At 41.5% G+C, this 27620-nt stretch overlaps 1 protein-coding gene across 8 annotated transcripts in view; it reads left to right on the top strand.

The window, feature by feature from the left end:
- GTDC1 (glycosyltransferase like domain containing 1) overlaps positions 1-27620 on the top strand; it is a 236660-nt gene that overhangs the window by 81587 nt on the left and 127453 nt on the right. For 7 of the 8 annotated variants that reach the window (XR_013843193.1, XM_079994319.1, XM_079994322.1 and 4 more), the window contains 2 exons: positions 6970-7137; positions 14771-14944. Coding sequence is in view for 7 of the 8 variants with exons in the window: in XM_079994319.1 (XP_079850445.1) it covers positions 6970-7137; positions 14771-14944 (342 nt within the window). In the remaining variant the exon portion in view is untranslated. The remainder of the gene's footprint in view (positions 1-6969; positions 7138-14770; positions 14945-27620) is intronic. The other variant, XM_079994323.1, reaches the window with a different exon arrangement.

Below are 27620 nucleotides of genomic sequence, written 5' to 3'. Positions count from 1 at the left end.
TCTTAGGCTCAGTACTGCGCCCAGAGCTCAGAAACTGCTCGCGCTAATGAATTTTCCTGTCACAAAATGCACCTAGAACAATGGGAGTTTGGAACACTGAGGGAACCCACTTGTTTTCCCCAAACTAGAACAATTTGTAATTTGGCTGTTGTAGTTGCTAGGAATTTTAATAGAACATCTTGAAAAAGATCAGAATTTGAGCAACCAATCAGGAAATCTGCACCTTGAATGTATAAAACTGGGGGGGGAAACATAACCTCGTTTTTTTAAGGGACAGTATTCATGTCCACAACATAATTAATACTGTTGCCTAGGCTTGTTTTTTTAAGGTGTATTTTTGAAAGACATCTATACCATTTGCATTTGGAGAAACATGCCTATTTCAGAACAGTTTATGATAAATTGCTATGGCATTTTTCTCCTATAATACAGTTTTTGAACACCCCCCCCCCGGGTCTCTGTATTCTGGCTATGCATACCCCCAATTTACTTTTACTGAGAACAGCAGGTCTGCATCTGCATTCCAGCTGCTTTTACTATCAGGAACCAGTCTGCATGGTATGGAAGCCCTTGCAGCACCTCCCCTTCCTTCCCGCAACATGGTGACTTGCAAGTGTCCCTCTCCATGCTGCAACAACCCCAGAAAAATGGGAGGTTATACAAGGTGGGGCATGTAGGAACCTTATGCATGGTCTCAGGCTTTGCATGCTACCAAAACAAATATGGTAGATGGGGTACTTCTGCAAGCCCATGCTGCAAGAATTAATAACCAGACTAACTGAATGCAGTAGTTTCAGATGTCCACAAGAATGCATGTGAAGGTCATATAGGATGCCTGTGGTTTCCAGTACTGCTTTTGAGTCGCTGCAGACCCATTGTGGCTGGAGTTCAGAAGACAAAACATTATCAGTGCATTGACAATGGACAGTATGTCTCCTTATAGAGAGAAAATGGGTTAAAGAAGCATTCACTGAATGATTTATCAAATTGCTTTTTTGGGGATGACACCAGTTCACATTTTAAAATAAATGAATGAGTTGCAATCCTAGATATTTGCTAGTTATATATTAGTATGTACATATAGTAATTACATTGAGAGGAAAAATATTCTTTTCATAACAATTAATGTTTGTAAATGTTTATGGAAGTACATAACAAATATAACAAACACATGGACTAATTAAGATGAAAGGGATGACAACCCTTGTGGCTTCTTCTGAAAAATAAAGAACATTACAATAGTAATTATTTCTGTAAACATTTCAAATTAGTTTCTGTATAAAAACTGAATTTATAAAATAGTTTATATCATCCAAGCCTTTTGACATTTGTACATACTATGTCAAGAATAAATTAGTCCTCATTTTTTATTTATTATATTATAGATTCTAATATATTATCGTTTATTGCTCTATATCTTTGTTGGAATTTTTAAAGTTGCTTATTGTTGAAGCACAAATGAAAAAGCTTTTTGTTGTGATTTATACATTCCCTTCGTATACAGTATCAAAATATAACTGTTACATGTTGATTGAATATTAATATATAATAAATAATTGAGTATTAAAGTAAGTAATCTGTTATGTTTTATGCATGAATAATGCTAGCTGATGAATAAGTACTCATTTCCCCCCAAAAAAACAAAACAAAAACAAAGCAATCAATTGACCCATTTCTTTAGTTTGGCATCCTGTTCATATATGGGGAGACGGAGTATTCGTCAGTAGTCTCAATCCTCTTGCCTATATGTTGCCAATTATCAGGAGTCAAATAATACATTTTATTTTACATTCTACGGAAGGGGTGAGAACCTGTACTTGTTGCCAGTTTAATCTGTATGGATCCACTCTGATATAAGAACTAGTTGCTGTGGCTTCCTGGTTCTTAGCAAAACCTACAGCTGGCAACTTTGCTTCTATCCATTTCTTGGTAAAGCAAGAACAGATAAGTAGAAACATTCCTGACAGTCGCAGTTCATACATTTATTGTAGCCAAAGGCCATTACAAATATGTAGCATTAGTATTAATAAAATAATACAGAGCATGCATCCACAATATAAGCCAGCATACACTGTTGGAGCCCTGAACTATATAACCCTTTGAGCCAAGGGAATAGTTCATGGGATTGAGCAATGCATTCCAAGGCATGCTACCGCTGCCTTTCCCCCACTCATATAATGCAAAAGTACTTCAGTTTGTAGTGGAGGGCAGGCTTCCCTTTCAGAATAAAGGAAAGAGTTATATTTGGCAAGCTGCTCATTGCCAGAAGATCATGCACCTGTTTGCCAAGAATTGGATGGGTCTTTTATAGCTGCAGCTGTACAGAACAGTGCTGAACCAGTGTGCCCAAAGCCATTCCATAGGAGTGAGCCACCAAAAGTCATGCTCACCAGCCCTGTGGCAAAATGGGGGAAATCATTCACCGTAAATGCTGAGTTATTTTGAAGTTTACATTCTGCAGACCAAAGGGGCAGGCAAATATGTATTCAGATTTATGTGTATCTAATACACCACACATGTGCCTAATGGCTATGAAATTCTCAAACAGTTCATTCACTCACATGTGAGTTTGGCCTACTCTATTTGTTCCAATTATGGGCAAATTCGGGTTGCGCTGGGAAAGCATGTGGCTGACTACACCATTGTAAAGTATTTGGCATCCTTTTGTGTCGAATATTTAGAACAGATGATCACTTAATAAATGTTGGGTTTTGTTTTTGCTTTTTTGCTGGGTAGCGGGCTTGTGTTTGCTAACATGGTATATAGTGTGCGTGTGCGTAAATGCACTGCGCATTAGCCTTTTGTAACATTGATCAGGTTGGATAAGAATAATGTTAACGGCAGTTTTAAATTTACTCTTATTTTGTGAGATAACATGCTAATGATGTAGCTGTTTTAATTTGACTTTAGCAGACAGTTTAAATATAGGTTTCCCTTACAGAGACAAAAGTTGCAATTTAAAGCTCTTTGGTGGTCTAAAAACAGCTTAATTCTCTAGTAGCATGGTAATAAGCACTAATCCAGCTTATGCAGTGATTGTAGTATGTCATGTTTGTGAAAGATTGCCTAACTAGGCTTTCTCTGGGTTTTATGTAAAAAAATTAAATGTAAAACCTTATAACATCTTTATGCTGAGACAAACTGTTCAATTTAACTTGCGCTCAAGCAGCAGCTGTCAGGAATTATCATGTTCCCCGCGTTCTTGGTATCACCTTGTGTCCTTACCTCCTAGATAGACTCTGTGGGATGATAAAGCTCACCTTGTTAGGATTTATTACTGAAATAATAACCCGAGGTAAAATGAAAGTTGATGTCACACGGAATGACAGCTGACATATATTTATGTCATGGGCAACATTATAATAATAAAACTTCCTTTCCCTTCCCTGGCACTAGGTGTTAAGTGGAAGTGTGCCTCATCATATCCTCCAGTGCCCTGCGGAGGGAGTCCATTAGACAAATACACAGTTCCTCTGTGGGCATGTTCACTGTAACGTGCCCATCAGGTGTTGTTTAAGCTTTAAACTGTGGCTTCATGGCGGTACGAAACAGACCTGTGGGGCGACTGTGCGTACGTTCTTACAATGTCATGAGATTTATTTTTAAAAAGAGCACAGTTTTATCGCTTCGGTGGGGAAGTAAAATCTTTTGTAGCTGTGGTTTTTTTTAGTTGTCCAGAGGTCCCATACAAGTAAGATAAGCAAAGCAAGAGTTAGCAATGCATGGTCACGGGACTTTACCTCAGAGGTGCTTCAACAGCTGCCAGTATATGGTTGAGAAATGTCACCGGGTTCTAGTATTATGAGGGAGAAGGGTGAGGAACACTGTCTCCACACCATTAATAATTTTATACACTTTCGTCATGTCACGTCTTACTTGACATTCTCTAAACTAAAAAGCCTCAAATGTTGTAACCTTTCCTCATAGAGGAGTTCCTCCATCGCACCTACCATTTTTGTTACTCTTTTGTGAACCTTTTCCTGCTCCACAATATCCTTCTTGAGGCGAGTTGATCAAAACTGTACACCAGGCATAGGCAAATTTGGCCCTCCAGATGTTTTGGGACTACAAGTCCCATCATCCCTAACTAACAGGACCAGTGGTCAGGGATGATGGAAGTTGCAGTCCCAAAACATCTGGAGGGCCGAGTTTGCCTATGCCTGCTGTACACAGTTCTCCACTTGCAGCTGCCCATTGTATAACGACTTTATAATACTGACAGTTTTATTTTCAGTCCCTCTCCTAATAATCCCTGGCATGGATTTTGCCACCTTCCTAGCTGACACACACTGGATCGACATCTTCATCAGGCTATCCATTACAACCCCAGGGTCTTGTTCCTGGCCAGTCACGACCCATGAAGGTACATGGGAAGTTATGTGCCCCCCGCCATTGTGCATTGCTTTAAACTTGCTTACATTGAAATGGATTTGCCATTTGACTGGCTATTCACTAAGTTTGGAGAGATTCTTTGGGATATCTTCACAATCTTTTTGTTTTAACCCCCCTGAACAATTTGGTGTCATCAACAAACTTGGCTACCTCCATGCTCACCCATTAGCCCTAGATTGTTTATGAGCGAGTTGACATACATGGGTCCCTATATTGATCCTTGCGCGACTCTACTTTCTGCACCCTTCAGTTGGAGGCCTATCCATTCCTAAATTCCATTTCCTGTTTCTTTACCAGTTACTAATCCACAGCAGGACTTCTCCCCTCATTCTGTGATTGCTGTGCCTCGCCGAAGTCTTTCGTGTAGTCCTTTGTTATAAGCTTTTTGAAAGTTTAAAGTACACAATATCTATTGGAACACGAGGTTTTATGCTTGCCTTGTGGCAAAACAAGGAGCAATAGGACCAGTATTGGTAGAGCATGAATTAAGAAGTCCAGTGTGACAGTGCCGAGTGCCCTGAAGTTAATGCTTGTTTTGCTTTCCCATTCTCTAAGCTCCTAGCTCCAGGGCAGCCTTATACCAGCGAGAGGTACTACAGGTTGGATCCAGTGAAATGTCAATGGAATGGGGTGGGTGGATGCGGACTTTCCTGTTCTCAGTACCACCCCAAAAAAACTTACTTTGAGGTGTTGGACTCCCCGCTGAATGGGGTGGACTGTGGCATAGAGTGCTGAGGGGGGGGGGGCGCCAGAATATGAGGTAGCATTACCCATGAATGGTAGCCCCATTTACAAAAGGTGCGTCTTTCATTTTTCAGAGATTCTTCCACATCACAGCCCATCCCCTTCAACAAGGCCCCTTGACCCTTAGAAGATGCTTTTATGGGTGTTACTTGGAAGAGGGGAAAATGAGAAGTAATCTTCTTGCCCACTCCTTCTGTAGAGTTTTCTCTGGATCCAATCTCTGATTTAGCCTTAATATTAGAGGCTCCACTTAAGGTGGAGCTGTTGAGTTCTGCCTCTCTAGGTGTGACCAGGATGTTGTGGTAGCTATTCAAGCACAACTCAACTTATTCTGGAAGGTTCCTTTGAAAATCATATTCATCATAACTCAGTTTAGTGTTACATCCTGAACAAGGAGCTGAGAGTTAAAGAATACAATATTTAATCACAGTTTGCTTTCTTTATTAACACAAGGAGTGTTAATAACACAAGAGAATATGTATTGTGTTAGTGTTCCTTTGTGGTAAAAGGAAACGGGTGTTTCAGGTCGGAGGTGACTTAGCTTTAACATAGCCACACTCTCCATCAACGACTTGTTATGCTATTGTTGTTGGTTTTGCTGTCGGATTTCTGTGAAAAGGACTGTCACCATGGATTTGCCTTAAACGTTAAGGCCCTTCAGGCAATACCTGGCCAGAGTCTTGGACTTGACAAAGGAGTGTTAACAGCCAGGGATATTCAGGTCATGTGTCTCTGTGGAAGCTAATTGTTGGAAGATTGCTTCTTGATACAGGACCACACAGCAATGTGCTGTTTAGCCAGGGGGGGGGGACCATCAGATAAAAGAGTAGGGAGCATTCTCCCCACCCTAGCCTCAGCTGAGGATGGTGTAATCTAGGTGTGTGTGTGTGTATGTGGGGAGAAGTAGGAAGAGAACTGAGTTTCTGGGCTCTGCAAGCTATTAGACTCTTTGGTGATAAGATGTGGGGCAGAAGCTCTGGTTTCTTGTTGGGTTGTTTATTTTTAAATAAACTCAAATATTGAACACCCTAAGCTTAACGTGATGTTCTACCCAAAGAAAACTAAAGCACCACACCCCTGGAATTTCTCATTGCTTGGAGAAGAGTCCATATGATACTAAGTACTTCATTTGCACATTTCTATAGCCTTTTAAGTTTGTTTCAGGCAGCCAGGTTTACCATATGATCCGCACCTGTGTTGTATAATTTGAAAGCATGACAAGTCCTACTGACTGCTCCAACTACTGTGGCAATAGATGGGACAGAATGAACAAAACAACAAATGCTATGGTGGATATTTAATATGAAAAAAGTAGGGAAAGGAAATCTTAACATGAAAAATAAAAACCACAGTAGATATGTCTATTGCATAAATCAAAAGGCTTTATGTCATAACATGAGCATGTGCCACACCGGCTCATATATTGAATTTCAGTAGTTGGTTGCATAAAGAAGTAAAGTGTAATGAAACTGGCAAGCAAAGTATTCCCCAGTCAGCCTTATCTTTGTTCCATTTGTCCTTCAGACACAGCTTTTCTAGCGTTTTTCAATAAAACCCATCCAGCTCTCTCTCTCTCTCTTTTACTTTGCATCTCTCTGTAACTGAGCTGAGAAAACCAATGAGATTCAGTGCTTTTCTACTTGAGTCCTTAGCAGCTGTTTTTCAAGAGATCAAAACTTAGAATGCTGCTACATGGTATTAAGGCTTAGCCACTGATGTGTCCCTATAGAGGTTATGTTTTTCTTGTGGGGAGAGCGGTGGGAGGGAAAGGGTGAAGGGTGACACTTTTGAGCAGGCTTGTAGACAGTAAACACTACTTTCCTTGTTTCTTAGGATCCTCTTTGCAAGCTCAGTGCTTAACCTGACTGAACTCGTTGCCCTTCGGCCTGACCTTGGCAAATTGAAAAAGGTCCTTTACTTCCATGAGAACCAATTGACATATCCTGTCCAGAAATGTCAGGAAAGAGACTTCCAATACGGGTACAACCAGATTCTTTCATGGTAGGTGCATCTCTCATGCCCTTGTGTTTAATTGTTTTCTAGTATCTTCATGAACATGCCTCCAGGGGTTCTTTTTTCCTTTTTCTTTCAATACTAATATATATACACAGACATACACAGAGTCCTACGTGATTTCCAGTATTTGCAGACAGACAGATGCACACACAATTCAACACTGAAAGTATCAGGTTCATTAGTATATACAAGTTGCTGAATGCCAAGTATACCTAGATACTATTATGAGTGTCTCATTGTACTCCAGTAAAATGCGCTGATTTCCAGTATATACCTCAGTGCTTTTGCTTTGAGAGCACTTAACAAAAGGGGCAGTTAATCAACACTGGCTCAGCAATAGCTTTTACTGCATCCAGCTGAAATTAAAATAGAGGTTTTCAAGGGAGTAAACAAAAATTAAAATGTACTGCGGCAATGTTTTTAGTGAGAGAGGGTAGTAAACATACCAGATAAATCCTTACGTTTCTTTCATTGCGTATTCACAAATTGTGCAGTGGTAAAACACCCAGACATTTAAAAGGCTGTGGCCCTTTATTGTTACTTAAAACAAACATATTTCCTGAATATAAGTTAATGAAAGAAGTTAATAACAGCTACACTGAAAAGCTTTGTGATTAGGCGTTATACAAACCTAAAGTGAAACTGCAAAGCTGAATTGGCTTGAATTGAAATAAATTCATTTACTTGGTCTATTTCACATATTTGTTATTAGAATTATTATAAGCATAGATTGAGCGTTTTAAAGCTAGATGTATAACATCTGCATCTTTGCATTGTAACTCAGATGAAAGACAAATAATGATCCCTATATACTCGAGCTTTTTGTAGCTGCCGTTCTGCTTTCGTTTGCAAAATGCTTCAGTTTTGCAGTAGCAATATTCTGAGAATATAATGAAATGGCTTTGCCATGAAATGGTTCTTAAAAACAAATAGCAGCTTATAAAAAATATTCCTCATCATTGCTACTGGAAGAAATACATCATGAAATGTTAAACCATTCCCCCCACCTCACTTTTGCTTTTGAAGATGCTATCATTTCCTATATTATCTTTGAGCTTATGGGACCTTTCCAATGATTTAGCTGTATTAATGGTCAGAATTTGTATTTTGAAGTCATATAAACACTAGGAGTAATTCAATATTGCACAATTATGATCATTCCATCAGCACAAGCAGACCTTCCCTTGCTCCTTGAGCTGATTTGGGGTGTGGGAGGGCAGGCAAGGGGAGCAGGGGGAAATACCCATTGTGCTAGTGGGTCTCATTGTACTGGATCCTGTTAGTGCAACTATTTAGTTGAATCCACCCCACTAGATCTGTCTCCTGAAATTCAGCTATACAGTGGGAGTGAATGAATGGGTGAGTGGAACTCCCATCCTGCCCATTAACCTTGGCAAGTGTTGGGGCTTCTTCCTTTAGGACAAGTTTGAGCAGAAAGCACATTGCGGGGTAATGGTATTTCTCTGGGTGATTTACAGTACATCAGCAGGGGTTTCTGACTTTCAGATACAAATCAGACTGCTGAAATAAAGAATGTGTACAGGGAAACTATGTGGGGATTTTTGTGTGAAAGGAGCACAAGAAGTTCATTTCTTGACACTAAAAAAAAATAAAATCTTTGGGCTAAGTTGTGTGCTTAGAAGCAACCCCGTTCCTTAATGCAAGGGCAGCACCCCTACAAACATTGTATAGGGTCATGGAACTGTAACATTGGAAGAGACCGTGAGGGTCATCTAGTCCAGCTCCTCGCAATGCAGGGCTCTTTCACCCAAAGTGGGGCTCAAACCCACAACCCTGAATTTAACAGTCTCATACTCAACCAACTGAGCTACCCCAGGTCTTGAGTAAGTGTGTCACTGCATGTATATACCATAGTTTTCCTCCAGGCTCCATTCTGCACTTGGTTGTGGTGGGGTAGACCTGGGGTTCTAAAAAAACCCCAAATACACCCTATAAGCCCACCCCTACTATATGTAATCAGCAGTGTGAGGGGATTCTCAATCAAACTGACAATGGCTGCTATATCGGGCATGGGCAGGGGGAAGACGGTATCTGCACATAAGCCAGTCTCTCCTTTTCCTTCTGCTGAATGCTCTTTGGCCTCGATGAGCCCTATGGAACATATTGGCCCAGGGAAAGCTCTCTAAATCTGCACTTGCTTAATTGTCTGCCTCTTTCTCATCTACTAAATAAGGAGCACTTTATCACACATTAGCTGCTGACATGTAGTATGGAGGGTGCTGGATTAAGACCTTCAGAAGCCCTCAGCGCTGGAAAGATTATGGTGCCTCCCGCCCCATATGGAACTCAAAATCAAAACAATACTAAACTATTAAAAATGTATCTTTCAAAATGACACTAAACTTGCACGCATCCTGGAATAACTACCAAACGCAGCACATGGCAGGATCCGATTTCCTGGCATTATTTTGATCTGTGGTAGGAGGACATATCTGCTCTTATAGGTGGGAATAAGTAATAAAAAGAGAACAGAAAAATGGAGAAAGAGGAGTAGTAGTAGGAGTAGTAGAAATAGTAGGAGTAGTAGTTGTTACTATTATTAAAATTTGTATAACGCCCTATACCTGCAGGTCTCAGGGTGGTTACAACATGAAATCACAATATAGACTTCTGGTGTACTCGTGTGTCTCTGGATTGAAACCATCACTCCTAAGGCATAGCATATTTGTTCAGAAGCAAAACAGACAGGGTGTTTTTAAACGCATTCTATAAAACTAATTGCCTTCTTTGCTTATGTATCAGTGTTTCTGGCCTCGTGGCAGGAATTTTAATTGGAAAAGGAAATGCAAGCTTTTTTATCCTTTCATTCTTTTTTATATATCCCCCAGAGGATATGCCCCTTTCTTCTTTTAAATATACGTAAAAACCTGTATTTAACCCTGCTGCCATTTTAAATGCCTTGGGAGCACCATGTCCTCTCATACAGCGGTGGGCAACTTCAGACTTGGGGAGCAAATGCTGCTCTCCAGCCCTCTCTGTTTGGCCCTGGGGACTTTCCCCAGGCCACACACTCCTCTCCAGCCACACTGACCCTGCTTTGCACCCTGCTTAATTGGCTAGAATATGTCCTTATCTCTAATGGTGCTCTTTCTTTTCTGGGATGGGGGGTAGAAAGAGGTATGTGACTGTATCTTGAAACTAGCCTAGGTTAAAAAGGTAAAGGTAAAGGTACCCCTGCCCGTACGGGCCAGTCTTGACAGACTCTGGGGTTGTGCGCCCATCTCACTTAAGAGGCCAGGGGCCAGCGCTGTCCGGAGACACTTCCGGGTCACGTGGCCAGCGTGACATCGCTGCTCTGGCCAGAGCCAGAGCCAGAGCCGCACACGGACACGCCGTTTACCTTCCCGCTGGTAAGCGGTCCCTATTTATCTACTTGCACCCGGAGGTGCTTTCGAACTGCTAGGTTGGCAGGCGCTGGGACCGAGCAGCGGGAGCGCACCCCGCCGCAGGGATTCGAACCGCCGACCTTTCGATCGGCAAGCCCTAGGCGCTGAGGCTTTAACCTACAGCGCCACCTGCGTCCCCTAGGTTACAAAGGCCAAATTCAGTTTGGCCTGTGGCCCTGCCACCTCTGGCCCCTGGAAATATGCTCAGAAGAAAATGTGGCCCTCATAATACCCACCTCTCTAATAGTTAAGGTGGGTGGGTAGTTCTGGGCTGCCCAGTAGGAGAGCAAAATAGGATTCCCCAAGAGAAAACTGATTCTGCATTCTTTTTCATCTGGGTCTTAATGGAGTGCATTCTCCACCGTCAACCCAAATCCTGTCCCTTTCTCAACTTAAATGGTTCTTTGGGGTGGGAGTGGACATTTGGTTTGCAGGAACAAGCACTTCTTCCAATCTCAATTAACTTTCCACTCCAGAAGACCATTCTAAGTGCTAATTAGGAAGTCCTCCTAACCAGAGTAGCGCTGTGGTATAAACCACTGAGCCTTGGGCTTGCCGATTGGATGATCAGTGGTTCAAATCCCTGCGACAGGATGAGCTCCCGTTGTTCAGTCCCTGCTCCTGCCAACCTAGCAGTTCAAAAGCACATCAAAGTGCAAGTAGATAAATAGATACCGCTCCGGTGGGAAGGTAATCAGTGTTTCCGTGCGCTGCATTGGTTTCACTGGAAGTGGCTTAGTCATGCTGGTCACATGACCCAGAAAAACTGTCTGCAGACAAACGCCGGCTCCCTCGGCCAGTAAAGCAAGATGAGCGCTGCAACCCCAGAGTCGTTCACGATTGGACTTAACTGTCAGGGGTCCTTTCCCTTTCCCTTTTACCTAAGCAGAATCCTGAACTGTAAGTGAATTAGAGTTGGGCAAGATGTGTCTGATGAGAATTAATCAGAGTAAGAAGAAAAGCCCTTTCTCAGGTTCCAACGAGTTGTTCTCTTGCTTGGTGAAAAGCGGAAGGAGCCCTAATTGCTTAGTATCTTGGAATGGCTGACAAGGATGTGAAATTATTATCCGGACACTTTTACCATCAGGAGGCTTCAGAACTTCATAGGAACATCTGGGACTGAGTGTTGGGCAGCCAACACCAAACCCAGGCAGGGTAGCCCAATAGCATAATTGGCATAATTCAGAATATCCCATAGCATCTTGTTATGGGTGTTCACTTATATAATTCCATATTCCATATTAGACGCTTTAGGGAGCCAGGTGCTAGTGTGGGAGATTTCAGCAATGAGAAACCTTTATACAGAATCTGTTTTCCCTTAAGATATATGCTAAGTAAGCATGTGTTATTCCCCCCTCCATTTAATTGATTGAATTTAAGTGCTTGGGTTTCTATTTTGGCAATCACACACAAAACTATAGCCCACAGACGACAACAACAAAAAATGATTTTAAATGTGTGGTTCAAAAACGTGTGACTGCCTGTCACAAAGTTTTGACAGAAATAAAGAAGTAAACTTTTTTTGTCCCTTTTGTTCCCAGCTATTAGTTAAAAGCAAAAGAAATAGGTTAGCTCACTGGTTGTCATAGCTGAAAGAAAACATAGCTGAAAAAAGTCTTTGGAAAAATGTGAGATTTCAAAAATGGTTCCACTCCAGTTGTTGAGCTGAAAAGCACTAGAGTTCTGTTCAAATATTTCCTTGCTTTTCCTGCTGAGCCTTGCTGTTTTTCTGGGCAGTGTCAGTTTTCTATCTTGTCTATGAAGCAGTGAGAATTAGGAGGAGGAATGATTTTAACCCTGTGTTAGATAGTGTAACTGGTAGACTGGTAGATAGTGTAACTGGTAGATATGTACACACTGGGAAAGGGGTGGTGATAACTGAGGGCTGTGCCTGTTATCCCCAACCTCTTTGGTTTGATTGTACAGTGGTACCTTGGGTTACATACGCTTCAGGTTACATACGCTTCAGGTTACACACTCCACTAAGCCAGAAATAGTGCTTCAGGTTAAGAACTTTGCTTCAGGATAAGAACAGAAATTGGGATCCAGCGGTGCGGCAGCAGCAGGAGGCCCCATTAGCTAAAGTGGTGCTTCAGGTTAAGAACAGTTTCAGGTTAAGAACGGACCTCCGGAATGAATTAAGTACTTAACCCGAGGTACTACTGTAATAAGTTAGGTAAAGGCTTGTGTATACAAGTGCCAAATAAGAGACCCATGCTGTCCAGTTTTGCATAGTATGGATTGTTATGTGCGGAGCTGCTGTGCCTTGGGGTGTTTATGCATTGTCTCCTTCGCAGAAGTGATAATTTTAAGTCATAATTTGTTTACCCAAAAGGTGATTTGTTTGAACATCCAACCCAGCCTAGGAGACTGTGGTTTATTTTTGGCCTACAACCCTTGGTTTGTTTCACATTCTTTCTGAACTCCAGCCTTGCTTAACATGGTTTGGCCACCTCACCCCAGTTCACCATCAAGGCACAAGGAAGAGCAGCTGAAAAACAAACTCAGCTTTGGAGAAACAAGCTATGGCTTGTTTGTTCTTCTCCAAGACAACTCATGGATTGTTGAATAAACCATGGTTAAAATAAATGATGGCTTAGCATTATGCATGAACACAGACAATGTATGGAGGTCAGGAGGAAGCTAGGGACACTTACCTTTTGTCCACCTAGGTCAGTAGTTGATGCAGTAGGAAAACCAACTTGCCCTGAAACTTTCCTTAATTTCTATTGCTATTGGTTGAAAGTTGTTACCATTGGGGGGGGGGCCTGTGCTGAGAAATTGTTTATGGTATTGTTGGTTTAAGGTTATGAAAACCTTTAGCTGCATAAAAAGATCCTATTAAGATTTGCTGGAAGGAGTGACATACATGGTCCTTTAAGTCTGAATTGATTTTACAATAGTTAGCTTGGTTTGCTCAGCTTGGAAATATTTCTGACTTCTCTAATGCAATAAGAATTTGGGAGGAAATGTAGTGCAGTGGTTTAAGAGAAGCTCTTTTCAGGTGTTATGGTTAAAAAGGGAACATGAGCATATTAGTCTCAACTCCAATAACCCCACATGCACTGTCCCCGCCTCCCAATACTCTGCCCCTGACTCAATGCGAAGGTTGCAGGTTTGATCCCCATTTGGGACAATTGCATATTCCTGCATTGCCAGGATTGGACTACATGATCCTTAGGATCTCTTCCAACTATGATTCCATGTGCATATGTGGATGCAGTGTTGGAGATGATGCACACTTCCAACTCATGTTTACATTTCCTTTTCAGCAACAACATCTGATTAGTGATAGAATGAGGTGAGCATTGAAACATCTCCCATCACCCCAGTCATGGTCTCACTTGGTGGCCTTTGGCCAGCTGCATTTTGATCCGCAGCCTGTAATGCAAAGGTGCTAATACCAGGGTAGCATTTTGCCCATGTAGGAAAAGGCACCATGGATACTAGCTTGGGTCCAGGGAATGGTAATGAAGAAAGCACATTTAGTGCTGTTCCACAACCTCTTCTGCAAGACCTAGTACAAGATTTATTGTAGTACAGCATTGTTTCAGGGTTAAGTTTACAGTATAAGAAAAGGCCAATAGGTAAAACTGCAAAATGCAGTAAGTGAACTCCAGTGGGTCATAAAAAGTGAGCTTGCAAGTTTTGAGAACAAGGGAATGTTTGCCCAAGAGGTTGTGCCCATGAAGGAATTCTTTGGAAATTACTTTTGTCTGTAAAAACAGACCTTCTGTTCTTGGAAACAGTCCTTCTGCTAGCAGTAAAAAGTAAAGGTAAAGGACCCCTGACAGTTAAGTCCAGTCGCGAAGGACTCTGGGGTTGCGGTGCTCATCTCGCTTTATTGGCCGAGGGAGCCGATGTTTGTCTGCAGATAGTTTTTGTGGGTCATGTGACTAAGCCGCTTCTGGTGAAACCAGAGCAGCGCATGGAAATGCCGTTTACCTTCCCGCTGGAGCAGTACCTATTTATCTACTTGCACTTTGATGTGCTTTCGAACTGCTAGGTTGACAGGAGCAGGGACCGAGCAACGGGAGCTCACCCCGTCGCAGGGATTCGAACTGCCGACCTTCTGATCAGCTAGCCCTAGGCTCAGTGGTTTAGATCACAGTGCCACCCGCTGTAAAGCAGTAGGACACCTTTAAGATATATTAAATAAATTGATGAGATGTGTTTAATGAATGGATGATTTTGCTCTCTTTTTTCATTAGTTTGGTTGCTGACGTCGTGGTGTTCAACTCTGCTTATAATATGGAGTCATTTCTAACATCTATAGGGAAGTTTATGAAGCTGATGCCTGACCATAGGCCTAAGCATCTGGAAGAGTTAATCAGACCAAAATGCCAAGTCCTTTATTTTCCAGTGATGTTCCCCGATGTGAGCAGGTTGGTGGCTTTGCAATTTCTTCTCTCTGTTCTGTTCCATTCATGGTTCCTCGGTTCTCTTTATACTGATGATTATTACCTGGAATTTTTTTGCAAGGCTTATACATCAGAAAATCAGAGGACGTATTACATTGCTGTTACATTTTCTCATTCAGAACTCAAGAACAGAAGAATATCATGTGACTTAGCCAGGACTACTTGTAAGAAATGCCAGCTGTGCCAGTCCTGCTGACAACAAGTACATATATTGAATATATGATTGGGCCAGGCACCAGGCTACCTTTGAGTTCCTGAGATATAAAATTCTCCCCCAAAGAAGCACATGCATTACCTTCCTTCACCACCACCCCATAGTTGTTTCTCTTTCATCCTCTCTATCTACTTTCTCCTCTTCATCCTCTCTATCCACTTCTGAAGTTGCTCTGAAATCATCTGATCCTGCTTGTTTCAAGGTGCAATGAAGCTGGGGGTGGAAGAAGTACTTTACTTGACAGTGGGAATAGTATTTCACTCCAGGATAATTTAAAGGATAATTCACTCCAGGATAATTTAAATCCAATTTAAAGGAGGCACTGTGATTGGATCTCCTATTGTGGTTGTTTTAAAAAATTCAAAGCAGTGGCAGGAGAGCCCAAATTGAATTGGAGGAGTGGGGCTGGGTGTGTGTAACCGCCCCCTTACTTTTATCTGCCTGGTTTTAGTGTGTGTGATAGTAAGAATGCTTAACATTCAGTGGAACCCACCCTGTCTCTTTCTTTGTGAGCTGGGAGGAGGCAAACCCAGAACTGTGAGTCATACAGAGACATAATGAGCAGCCTCTTTGGAGATGTAACTGCTGCTTCTCCACATCTGGTAGCAGATGATGTGCAAGACCTTTGCCTGAGACCCCTGAGAGCTGCTGCTGGTCACAGTAGACAATACTAGAAGGTCTACCTGTCCTCACATCTGTATACCTAGATTTTGAGATCATCATCACCAGAGGCTGTTGTCTGGGTTCTCACACTGATATATGGTGGGTGGCTACTGGTAGAAAGGTATTGTCAGTGCTTATGCCCCATCTTTGAAACCCTGTCTTCAGAAAAGAACATGTAACACCCCTTTCTGATATATTTTCTGGTGCCAGACAAGGACCCTTTTATTTTATCCAGCTTTTAAACTTGTGTTGATCTGTTTTATTCTCACTTATATATTGTTTCTGATATCTTTATATATTTGCTCGTTGTGTTTTAAATTATTTTATTGTAAGCCCCCACCCTGTGTAAGTTCCTTGAAAGACAAGCATAAATCTTCAGAATAAAATACACATATAAATAAATATTGGACTAGATGGACCACTAGTCTGATTGGTATAAGGCAACTTCTCATATGCTAGTTCCTAGTTTTGAAATGACTATGTTGCACTTTTGGAAGTGTAACAAATTTACTTTGCCTTATAGTTTAGATAAGGGGCCGCCAGCGACTTTCTATACGTTGGTTATTTTTAATATGTTTTCTTATTATTTAAAAAGTATCCTTTCTAAATTGAATACTGCGTTGCAAAAGAACACACAGTTCAGATTTCTTAATGTATTTATTTGAAAATAAATACTTTCACACCGGCTTTTGTTCAGGAGTTAATATGAAGGTTATATGTACCCTTAAAATCTCAGTGTATTTTATATTGCTTGACATTGTTTAAAAACTATTGGATGGAATCCAGCATAGTATGAAAGGACTGCACCTTCCTCTTGTCTTCCTGCAGCCACTTGCCCACCCCAAATCTGCTGTGGAAGGGCTCCTGACACCCCAGAATACATTTTGAGGGTGTTTGGAGGGGCGTACTAGGATGGGGGAAAGAGGAAAATGAAGACTTGTTGTATGCTCGTATATGAATAGGGTTGGATAAAGCCACCTGTATTTAGAAACCAATTATGGTTCCTGGCTCTAAATAAAAATTAACATCAGCCCAAGATGCCAAGGATTTAATTCTTACCAAGAACAACAATTCATGACCCAAGTTGTGCATTTTCAGCTACAGCTACTGATAGTTGCTGTTATTCTCCCCCGCCACAAGATCATGTGTTAAATAAATCTTGAATGCACCTGTGGCAATTGAATGCAGTTTATTAATTTACTCTGTATTACTGCAGTGAAATCTAGCTGAATGGAAATGGAGGAGAAAAAGGTTAAGAAATATCATGGCCAAACTTAGATTCATAAAGCAAGCTCTTCGCCCAGAGTGGTTTTCGAGTTATTTTCAAATGGTAATTTGCTTTATCCAAACCAAACTCATACAGTGTAAGTAAGTGATTATTTGCATGACTGACAGTCATTTGAATGCCTGCAGTCTTTTAAAAATGCATAATTTTGCAGAGATGTTGGGGTGGGGGAAATATGAACAGCAGAATAACCAAGGTGATTTCTCTCTCCTCTCCTTACTTTGACCTCCTTTTTAGTTTTTAATGCTGTTAACATGATTTTCTTTGTATATGGGGAAGGAGACGAACTGAAAACAAAATAAGGCAGCGCCATTAAGGATATGGCCATGATTTGCAAAATAATCTTCATTTTATTTTAATATTGTGTCTGTAAAGAAAAAAACACACTGAACACACACACACAAACCTTTGGCCCTAGATGTGGGCTACATAGCTGGAGCAGCACATTTCATTTCACTTAAGAAAATCAATTTTGTTTGTAGCTTTTCTTAACCAAAAATCCACATGTGTTCTAACAGAGAAGTTGTTGTAATTAAAATCTGAATGTAATGTATACAGTCGTACCTCTGCTTACATATCCCTCCAGTTGCATAAACTTCAGGATACGTAAGCGGCAAACCCGGAAGTATATTTCCGTTTTTTTGCCGTGTGTGCATATACAGAAGCAGTAGACCGCTTCGGCGTATGCGCTGAAGCAGTCTAAGGCCACTCGCACATGCGTCAAAGCAGTCTCTCCGGTTGCGAAAACCTCGGGATCCGGCCGGACCTCTGGAACAGATTCTGTCCGCAACCGGACGTACCACTGTACTTAGAACTGAATACTCAACAATGCACCAAATATTATTTGGCTGATTGGAATTGGTGTGGCAGTGTGGAGACAGGTCTTCCATTTTGAGTGAAAAATATTTGAATGTGTATATTATTTTCATTTCTTTTGGGGAGAGTTAGGGCACCCATTGGCGGTAGTTGCTTCTGCTGCATCACTGTATTTTGCAGTAGAGATGCTATTGGATTTTTTTTTTAAAAAAAATACCCTTAAGTTGCGTATTTAGCAGACAATTTTCATTTGCTTATAACTAAAGATATATATATTAACCAATATATTTAAAATAATACAAAATCAATACATTTAACCAAATATTTTTCTCAAAAGTTCAGGATAGTGAAGAAAATAAAACAGGATGAAACATGAAACTGTAAAACAACAGCAAGATGAGAGCAGAAATAGCAATTGATACTTAAGGTTAAAATCACAGATCAAAAATAGAAAACCAAAAAGAAATTGTGCCAAAAAGAAGATTCAAGGCTAGTGTGGTGTAGAGTGTTGGACCAGGGTTCAAATCCAAACTCAGCCATGAAGTTGGTTAGGTGACCTTGGGCCAGTTGCTACCTCTCAGCCCAACTTATTTGCAGCGTTGTTGTGAAAATGAAATGAGAATAGGGAGAACCTTGAACTCCTTGGAGAAAAAGGTGGGCTATACATGAAATTTTGTTGTTGTTGTTGTTGTTTAGTCGTTTAGTCGTGTCCGACTCTTCGTGACCCCATGGACCAGAGAACGCCAGGCACTCCTGTCCTCCACTGCCCCCCGCAGCTTGGTCAGACTCATGCTGGTAACCTCGAAAACACTATCCAACCATCTCGTCCTCTGTCGCCCCCTTCTCCTTGTGCCCTCCATCTTTCCCAACATCAGGGTCTTCTCCAGGGAGTCTTCTCTTCTCATGAGGTGGCCAAAGTACTGGAGCCTCAGCTTCACAATCTGTCCTTCCAGTGAGCACTCAGGGCTGATTTCCTTCAGAATGGAGAGGTTTGATCTTCTTGCAGTCCATGGGACTCTCAAGAGTCTCCTCCAGCACCATAATTCAAAAGCATCAATTCTTTGGCGATCAGCCTTCTTTATGGTCCAGCTCTCACTTCCATACATCACTACTGGGAAAACCATAGCTTTAACTATACGGACCTTTGTTGGCAGGGTGATGTCTCTACTTCTCAAGATGCTGTCTAGGCCTGTCATTGCCCTTCTCCCAAGAAGCAGGCGTCTTTTAATTTCGTGGCTGCTGTCACCATAAGTCATAAATAAAATAATTTATGTTGGGGAGAGGATTCCAGAGACAGGGAAGCACCCCATTGTGGGGCTACTGCCCACCTATCCTCTGAAGATTGGGGAAACTGACAATGGGAAGCCCTAGCAGGTTCACGTCAGAGAAATTGGTCTTAAAAGTAAGTAAGTAAGTAAGTAAGTAAGTATATTTTTATTTATACCCCGCCCTCCCCGGTCAAGACCAGGCTCAGGGCGGCTAACATCAAATATCAAATATATTAAAACACAATCAAACAATTGATTAAAATACAGTTTAAAAATTAGAATTGGGATAAAATTAAATGATTGCCCACGAATTACAACCATAGGGGTCGGGAACCTCAAGTATTCATCAGGGCCAGCTATCCAAGTTGGTCCCACATGAGCCGATAAAAGGGCCAAAGAGGTAATTTACAGAGTCCCATAGACGGGGGTCAAACTGGGTCCGGACCGAAGGCAGGCAGAACAGCTCCATCTTGCAGGCCCTGCAGAAGGATGTCAAGTCCCGCAGGGCCCTGGTCTCTTACAATAGAGGGTTCCACCAAGCTGGGGCCAAAGCCGAAAAGGCATTGGTCCTGGTTGAGGCCAGTTTAATCTCCTCGAGGCCTGGGACCTCCAAGATATTATTATTTGTGGACTGTAAGTTCCTCCATGGGGCATACCAGGAGAAGCAGTCCCGTATGAGGGTCCCAGGCCGTATAGGGCTTTAAAGGATGAAACCAGCACCTTAAACCTGACCCTGTACTCCACCAGGAGCCAGTACAGCTGGTATAGCACTGGATGAATGGGGTCCCACAGCATGTACCCCATAAGGAGCCTCTAAAAGTGCACTTTTAGATTCAATAGGTGTTTTGTATTGAAATCTGACAGGTGTTTTCAAGGCACTATGTAAGGATCATTCAAACTGTGTTTGGTTTTGGCCAGCAAAATTTCCATAACTGTTATGGGAGATGAGATACCTCATGTATTAGATGGTCTTCTGTGGATTCTCACTTTATCTCTGAATGATATTTCTGTGTTCAAAGATGTATTCTTAGTCTGCATGGCTTCTGGTTTCTTTACACACCTTTATCTACCCTAGCCATCACAGGCCAAATTTGAAAAGTGCGCTGTGCCACCCACTGGATGATCAATCACCTGATGTCACAGTGGTGATCATCAGGACTTCATAGCATCAAGCATCTTTTTTGCAACTTTATCAGACATTAACTATAACTGGATTTTTAGATGGATTACCTTTCACAAATGTTTCTATCCCAGCTGAAAGTTTTCACAGATGTGCACCCACATTAACCCTGTAATTCCATAGAGACAAAAGGTTATAGCAGAACTTGCCATTGTTTAGGGCAGGGGTAGCTAATATGGTCACAGCCATACATTGGTGGACTACAGCTCCCATCAGCCCCAAGCAGCATGGCAAATGGTTCAGGATGGTTGAAAGCGCAGTCCATCAACACCTGGAGAGATCTCCATTGTCTGCCTCTGATTTAGAGCATTCTTGGGATTCATTTACAAATCTAGGGGCAGCCACCCAAGCTTTTTTGCCACTTGAAGTGGAATGGCTTGCTGCCAGTGTTGACAACTTACTTGTCTGTCCACTGCTGCATGACACTGCCACCTTCTCTGTGCAGGAAAATCTAGCAAAACTGTTCCACAGAAAATGTGGTCCTTCATCACATTGATGTCTGTGAAGGAAGGTATGACACTGCTTCCTCCTTTACTAGTTGCTTTAAAATTTAAGTGCCTATAGGACAGAGATTTAAAATCTACATTAGCCGAATGACAGCACAGAATAACAGATAAAAAGGGAACAGATGGGAGAACTCAGGTTAAAAGTTAATGAGAGCTCCTTTCATTAACACAACTTGTTGGTATTATATACAGTGCTTGCCTTAAATCCTAAAAAAATGAGAAAAAAGAGATCTCTTTTTAAACTATGGTTCTTTCATGGGAAGGGATAATAGGGACAAAATAAGAAATTCAGCTTTGCTATAGGTCTAATATAAGAGACACCTTGTCCCAAATAGTGAAAATTGCCTGATGGCTAACTGAGATGATCCTGATTGAAGCAGCAGAATAAAATGGAGGAAGAAACACCATCAAAGTGGCAAACTGTGATACAGCAAGCATAGGCCAGATCAGGTGCAAAGATTCCCCATTTTGCGTATTGTGCCATTTGGCAAAGGAAGAAGCCATAGAGGTCAGTAAAGGTAAGGGACCCCTGACCGTTAGGTCCAGTCGCAGACAGCTCTGGGGTTGCGGTGCTCATCTCGCTTTATTGGCCGAGGGAGCTGGCATACAGCTTCTGGGTCATGTGGCCAGCATGACTAAGCTGCTTCTGGCGAACCAGAGCAGCGCACGGAAACGCCGTTTACCTTCCCGCTGAAGTGGTACCTATTTATCTACTTGCACTTTGATGTGCTTTCGAACTGCTAGGTTGGCAAGAGCTGAGACCGAGCAACAGGAACTCACCCCATCGCGGGGATTCAAATCGCTGACCTTCTGATCAGCAAGCCTTAGGCTCAGTGGTTTAGACCACAGTGCCACCCGCCTCCCTCATAGACATCAGTACTCTCATGCAAATACGAAACTGGTCTCTGCTTGCCCTGCCATCATTTCCTAATTCGCTGTTACCCTTGTCCTTCTGTCACCTTCTTCAGGCCGTCCGTCTACCTTACACCACCCTCTTGAGCAAGTATTGGGAAAGTCTCATTGCAAGTTACTGCTTGTCATCCAAGTGGAAGAGATTGCTCTGTAGTAGTTGCTTGTTTCTTCTTTAAAACATCTTCTGACGGGGGGGGGGGGGAGTTTTTTGTCTGCTTTCCTTTAGTTAATGTCAGTAACTCAACTGAGGTCTTAGATTAGCCTTTCACTAGTTCCAAAATATACTGCAGTTGAATTCTCCATGCAACCTACTTAATTTTATTATGTTGGGTTCTCGTCATGTTGCATACAACGCATTCCCATAAAAGTTGCATTTTGTATTTACAGAGAAATTTCTCTTGAGAGTTAAGGTCTTGTAAAACATTCTTGTTCTACAGCATGAACGAATTATTACACTCTGGGGCATTAAAAGTGAAGTGTACTGAAGAAAAGAATTTTTTCATTAAAATGCAGTTTATATTGATAAAACAGATTACTAGCATTTGATGAAATGTGAAACTTGGATCTGCCCCTATCACTAAATCGCCGGTAGGTTTATTTTGGCAGGAAGACTAGAATGTAATGTATATCAGGACCAATCATTATGCAGTACCTGTTAGTTTTGTATTCAATTAAATTGTGCCTCAGTAAAGTAGTTGGAAGGTTGTGGCGGGTGGGGGGGGGAACCTTGCTTATTCTATCTATCTTGAAGTAGCAGAATGTAGTAACCAAGAATATTTGAAAAGAAAAGCTGTTGTGTTATCAGTTTTGGCACGGTCATTTATCAATCAGTATTTTAAACATTGACAAGTGGTAATTTAATAGGGAATGACCCTGTTGGCAGGAAGTTCTAATGACAGATGATGCAAACTCATTTATCACTATGGGGCTCTGCTGGCTTCTTACCTTTCTCAGTATCACAGCTCATATTTTCCAAGTCTGGGATGTGAGAAGCCACAAAGGGGAAAACCTATGGCAGAGAGCCTGCAGCCACTCCTCCCTCTCTCTCTCTCTCTCTCTCTCTCTCTCTCTCTCTAGTTAAAGTAGTTAACTCTTGATTTACACATGTTCTCCTAGTGTGGATTGAACAGCCTGATGGTTCGATAACAATTTGAAAACATTGAACGTGTGTGTGTAATATCCTCTATTTAAAAATGATGTGTGTGTGTGTGTGTGTAATATCCTCTATTTAAAAATGATGTGCTCAGCACTTGGGCCATGCTGGAAGCCATTGGGCCATGCTGGAAGCCTGAGCTGCCCTGACTTGTGAAGCGTCAAACCAGCTTGTGCATATGTGGGGAATGAGGGTGGGGAAGGTCATCCCCCAGCCTATGGAAAAAGTAAGAGGCAGAATACACCAAAAACATGTCTCAGAGGCCTCTCATGCCTCTAGTTCTCTGGACCCTTTTAGTTAGTTATTGATGTTTATGTGACTAGAATGTCATCCTTGTTCAGAGGCCACACTAATCTTTGTTTTATTGTTCCATTTCTTAGTTATATGTGCTGCTGAAACAACCACAGGTTCTGTTAGTGCAGGGAAACTGCTGGTGGCCAGGATGAGAGCAGCATATTGTTGCAAGCTGGGTTTTTGTTTTGTTTTAGTTTTAGCATAAACAGCCACTCTTCTTAGGTGACTTTACTCAAAGTTACATAATATGAGTAAGAATAATTTATTATTTATTTGCCGCCCATCTGGCTGGGCCACTCAGGGTGGCTTCCAATAAATTATAAAACCACAGCAAAGCATTGCACATTAAAAACCTCCCTATACAGGGCTGCCTTCAGATGTCTTCTAAAGGTCAGATCGTTGTTTATTTCCTTGACATTTGATGGGAGGGCATTCCACAGGGAAGGCGCCACTGCCAAGAAGGCCCTCTGCCTGGTTCCCTGTAACCTCACTTCTCACAGTAAGTGAACTGCCAGAAGGCCCTCAGAGCTTGACCTCAGAGTCCAGGCTGAATGATGGGGTGGAGACACTTCTTCAAGTATACTATACATGCGTCCTTTTTCATCTGGCTTGAGCCCCGCCCCCCCAAGTGACACAGTGATTCAGAGGACACTCTGATGGTGCACATGCTTCTGGAAAATGCCCCTATTTGGGGTGCTCTGCCCCGGAACCATTTGTCTTTGGGTTCCTGCATTGTACTACTGCAAACGTTGAATGATGTGAGGGTGTGGTGTTGAGTGCAAGAGGAGCTGCCTTCACACTGAACCTATGAAAATTTCTCACTTGTTCCTGAGTTAATGTTTACATTTATCACCTGTATTGGGCAGGCAAGGGATACTGTCAGAAGTTATTATTTGCTCAATTTATTCAGTTGCTTTATTTTCAGTGTGCATTTTGAAGGTTGTTATCTTGTAGCAAGAAGCAAAACTACATGTATTTTTACAGATAGAGATCAGTCATTCTTTAAGAATGGGTGGGGTGAATACATCAGTTGGGGGGGCGTTACTTGGGATTTTGATTTTGTTGAAATTTGATGGATTGAAATGTTTTGTATCCTTGCACATTCACCTTATGACTTTATGACCTTTACCTTAGTGTAATCTACCTTGGCAAATCTTGGAACTGGTTTTTGAACTCTGGTTAAATTGGAAAGCATTTTGAGGGTTCATTGAGGGCAGTTTTCCAATGGCAAATTTCTCTACAATGTGTTAGTGGCTAGATTGTTGGTATGTTCACTCCCTTCTGAATAAAAAAATAAAAATAATTTTTGCAGTACTTTTTAGTGTACAAAGTGCTTTACTATTCTTATCTTAATTGTGATTTATATTTAATTCAACATTTGCTTTGCCTTCTCTGAGTTATCAGTATGGATAGTTATCAGGCAACCATTTGAACGTTAAAACTCTGTGGGCGGCATTTTTTCCTCACCGCTGACAACTGGATTTTGCAAAAGAAAGTTGAGTTACTGTAAGCATAGTGTAATGTACTTTTCTGGAAACCTGGACATAGGTGATAAGAGTGGGAGCTTTTGAAAATAGGAGCCTTATTTTGGTGTACAGATGGAAACTAAGCTACTGGGGTTGGGGCGTGGGAACCTGCCTATTTTGAGGTGAGGAGCACTAGAAAATCTGACTAAGAGTTTTTTGTTTTTTTGTTTGAAATGCTTGACTTTCTGCCTGCTTATATTTTATATATATATATTACTGCTCTGAAATGCTTTTTACAATTTAAGTGCTTTAAAAAATATAAAACACTACATTTCTATATATTTATTTTCTATATTTTCCCCCTTTCTATTTTTTATTTATATCCTGCTTTTCTATGACAAAGTCCTCCTTAGGGCAGGATACAGTATATTATATTTTAAAAGAAAGCATAATAAAGGAATCTGAAAGACAATCCACAAGGAATCTGCAGCATAATAAAGCGCAACAAGAAGAATAGCTTAAATTAAAAGAGACAACAGCTGGTCAGTAAGCTGTCCCCTTGTGACTACCCATAATGCTGCTGTGAAGCATCAGTCCAGGACAGGGGTGAAGAACCTAAGGCCAAATGTGAGGCCCCTAGGCCACATCCATTCCCCAGCCATGCCTACCCTCCCCAGGCCTCAACCCTCGCTATCCCTTCTTCACAATCTCCTTGAGTGTTTCTGCCTGGCTGGAATGTGTCTTTGACATCTGATAAAGACTCTTATTTACCTTGGTGGAGGTGAGGGAGGTAGAAATTGGTCTGCTGTACAAACCTAAAGCTTGCACCCATTGTCTACCCACTTTAGCTTGGCTCCTACCTACCACTGCTTATCTGGGACTGTAGCCACTGGGCTGAGAAAGGTTGGCCACCCCTGTTCCAGGATATTGTGATTATTTTAAAGTGGTGGCTTCTCAGCTTTTCACCATCACATCCTTGAGGAAAGGTAACCTGGTGTAGCCATTGAATATGGTAGCCTCTTCCAGGACACTGGATACTCAGTAGCTTCTCAGGAGTGATGGGTGCTGTCATTAGGCGTTTCCACTTGAGTCTGGGCATTCTGTCACAGTATTGGGGGAAATGAGAGACTATGAGTTTTTGTTTGTTTTAAATAAGGACTGGAATAATACTAGGGACCCTGCTGCCAGTACATCTGAGAAGAGGCTCATGCAACAGCACAAAAGTTCATGCAAAAGTTCATACTTACTGCTTGTTCTTGAAGTGTACCTCATAGTAATATATCAGAGGAAAGTCATTGCTGTTGTTTTATGTGCAGAGGAATGGAATAATGGTGGATCTCGTCTTCGGTGTGTTTATGCAGTTTGGATACAGCAGGCTTTCTGAGAGATACAACAGTGTCTTATGGGCACTTTAAAGACTACCAAATATATTATGGCATCATCTGATACAACTTTGTCTTTGCAGCAACAAAATTACATGGGTGCCCCTCTGGGAACTTATGGCAGCTTGAAGCTTTTGATTCCCCAAAGCATCCTAGGATTTTAAAGGTCATGCACAGCACCACGGGCAGTGCCTAATTTCTGTTTCATTCTCATTCTAGAATTTTCGTAGTATCGCTCTGGAAACACTTGCTCTGTAGCCTTGTCTGTAATTGATGCTTCTTCACCATTGCTTGTACAGTTTGTTATACTGTGCCGTACGCAGAACACTAGAGAGACATGGCATTTCCAATATTAGTTGACAAAAGCATCATACAGATGCTTTTTTGGTTTTTCCTCAGACCAGATCCCTAATTGCCTTTTTAATGTGTAGCAAATGCATTATGCAAGTTGTTCACCTTTCAAGTCCTTGAGCCACTTTACTTCCTCAATACTCTGAAAGGAATTGGATCCTTCTTATAGTTATCTATTGTTGGAAGTTTGTTCCTGTTTGCCCTTTTTTGCAGCATTCGTTTTTGTGCGTGCCACATTGCTGTCCCTATGGAATGACTAGTGATTGTACACAAGTAATTCAAAATGGCATGCAGACCGTATTTTATGGACTGCCTTAAGTGGTGGTGGTGGAGTTCTGTAGCTGTAATTATACACCTTCAGGTGGAAAAGAGTGGAATAGCTTTGTACTTCATTATATGTGGATATGGCACAACTTCATTCAAACTTTCGAATTCTTGTTTAAGTCCTTGGACGCTGCCACAGTTTCTTTCTCATTGTTTGGGGAACGTTTTGGTAAGCTACTCCTCAGTTGTGGCAGAGTAGTAGTGTCTCCACTGGGTTCTTAAAAAGTGAACTATTTCATGGTAAGTGTTTGCATTTTACAGCCTTAGACACTCTTATAGCTGCAGAGTGGTTTTTAAAGTCCTCTATGTATGTGTCTTGAATGCACTGGAAAAATTAAATTTATTTCTTCACCACTTCATTTATTAATTAAATGTTTATACTCCTTAAACTAGTAAACATCTGTAAGCAGTTTGCAATGAAAATAAGAATAAGAATGCAAACTGAAGTTAATAACATTACATTAAAACTGGATAGAACATGATAAAACACAACTGTACATCACAAATAGAATGCAGCAGTGTAAAAAATGATTTAATTAGTTAAGATTACCCAAGTTTTCCTGGGCTCTGACGCTTAAGTTTTTAAGAAGAATTGAAAGGTAATTACTGCCTCAGCTGCACAAATTATCTGAGGGAGGGCATTCCAGGGAGTGGGTACTATTGCCAAGAAAGCTTGCTTCTGTGTTGTAACCAGATGACAAGTCACTGGTTGCGGAATGACCAGAATGCTCTCCTTAGAAGATCTTAAAGATTGACTTGGCCTGTACCGGGGAGGTCTCAAGTTATTTAGAACTTGAAGTGCCGACAGCAACAAAATTTTGAACTT

The sequence above is a fragment of the Podarcis cretensis genome, assembly GCF_951804945.1.
Source record: "Podarcis cretensis genome assembly, chromosome: 1".
Lineage (NCBI taxonomy): Eukaryota > Metazoa > Chordata > Lepidosauria > Squamata > Lacertidae > Podarcis > Podarcis cretensis.
Note: the sequence above shows the minus strand (reverse complement) of the source record. Positions and strands in the feature narration are given on the sequence as shown.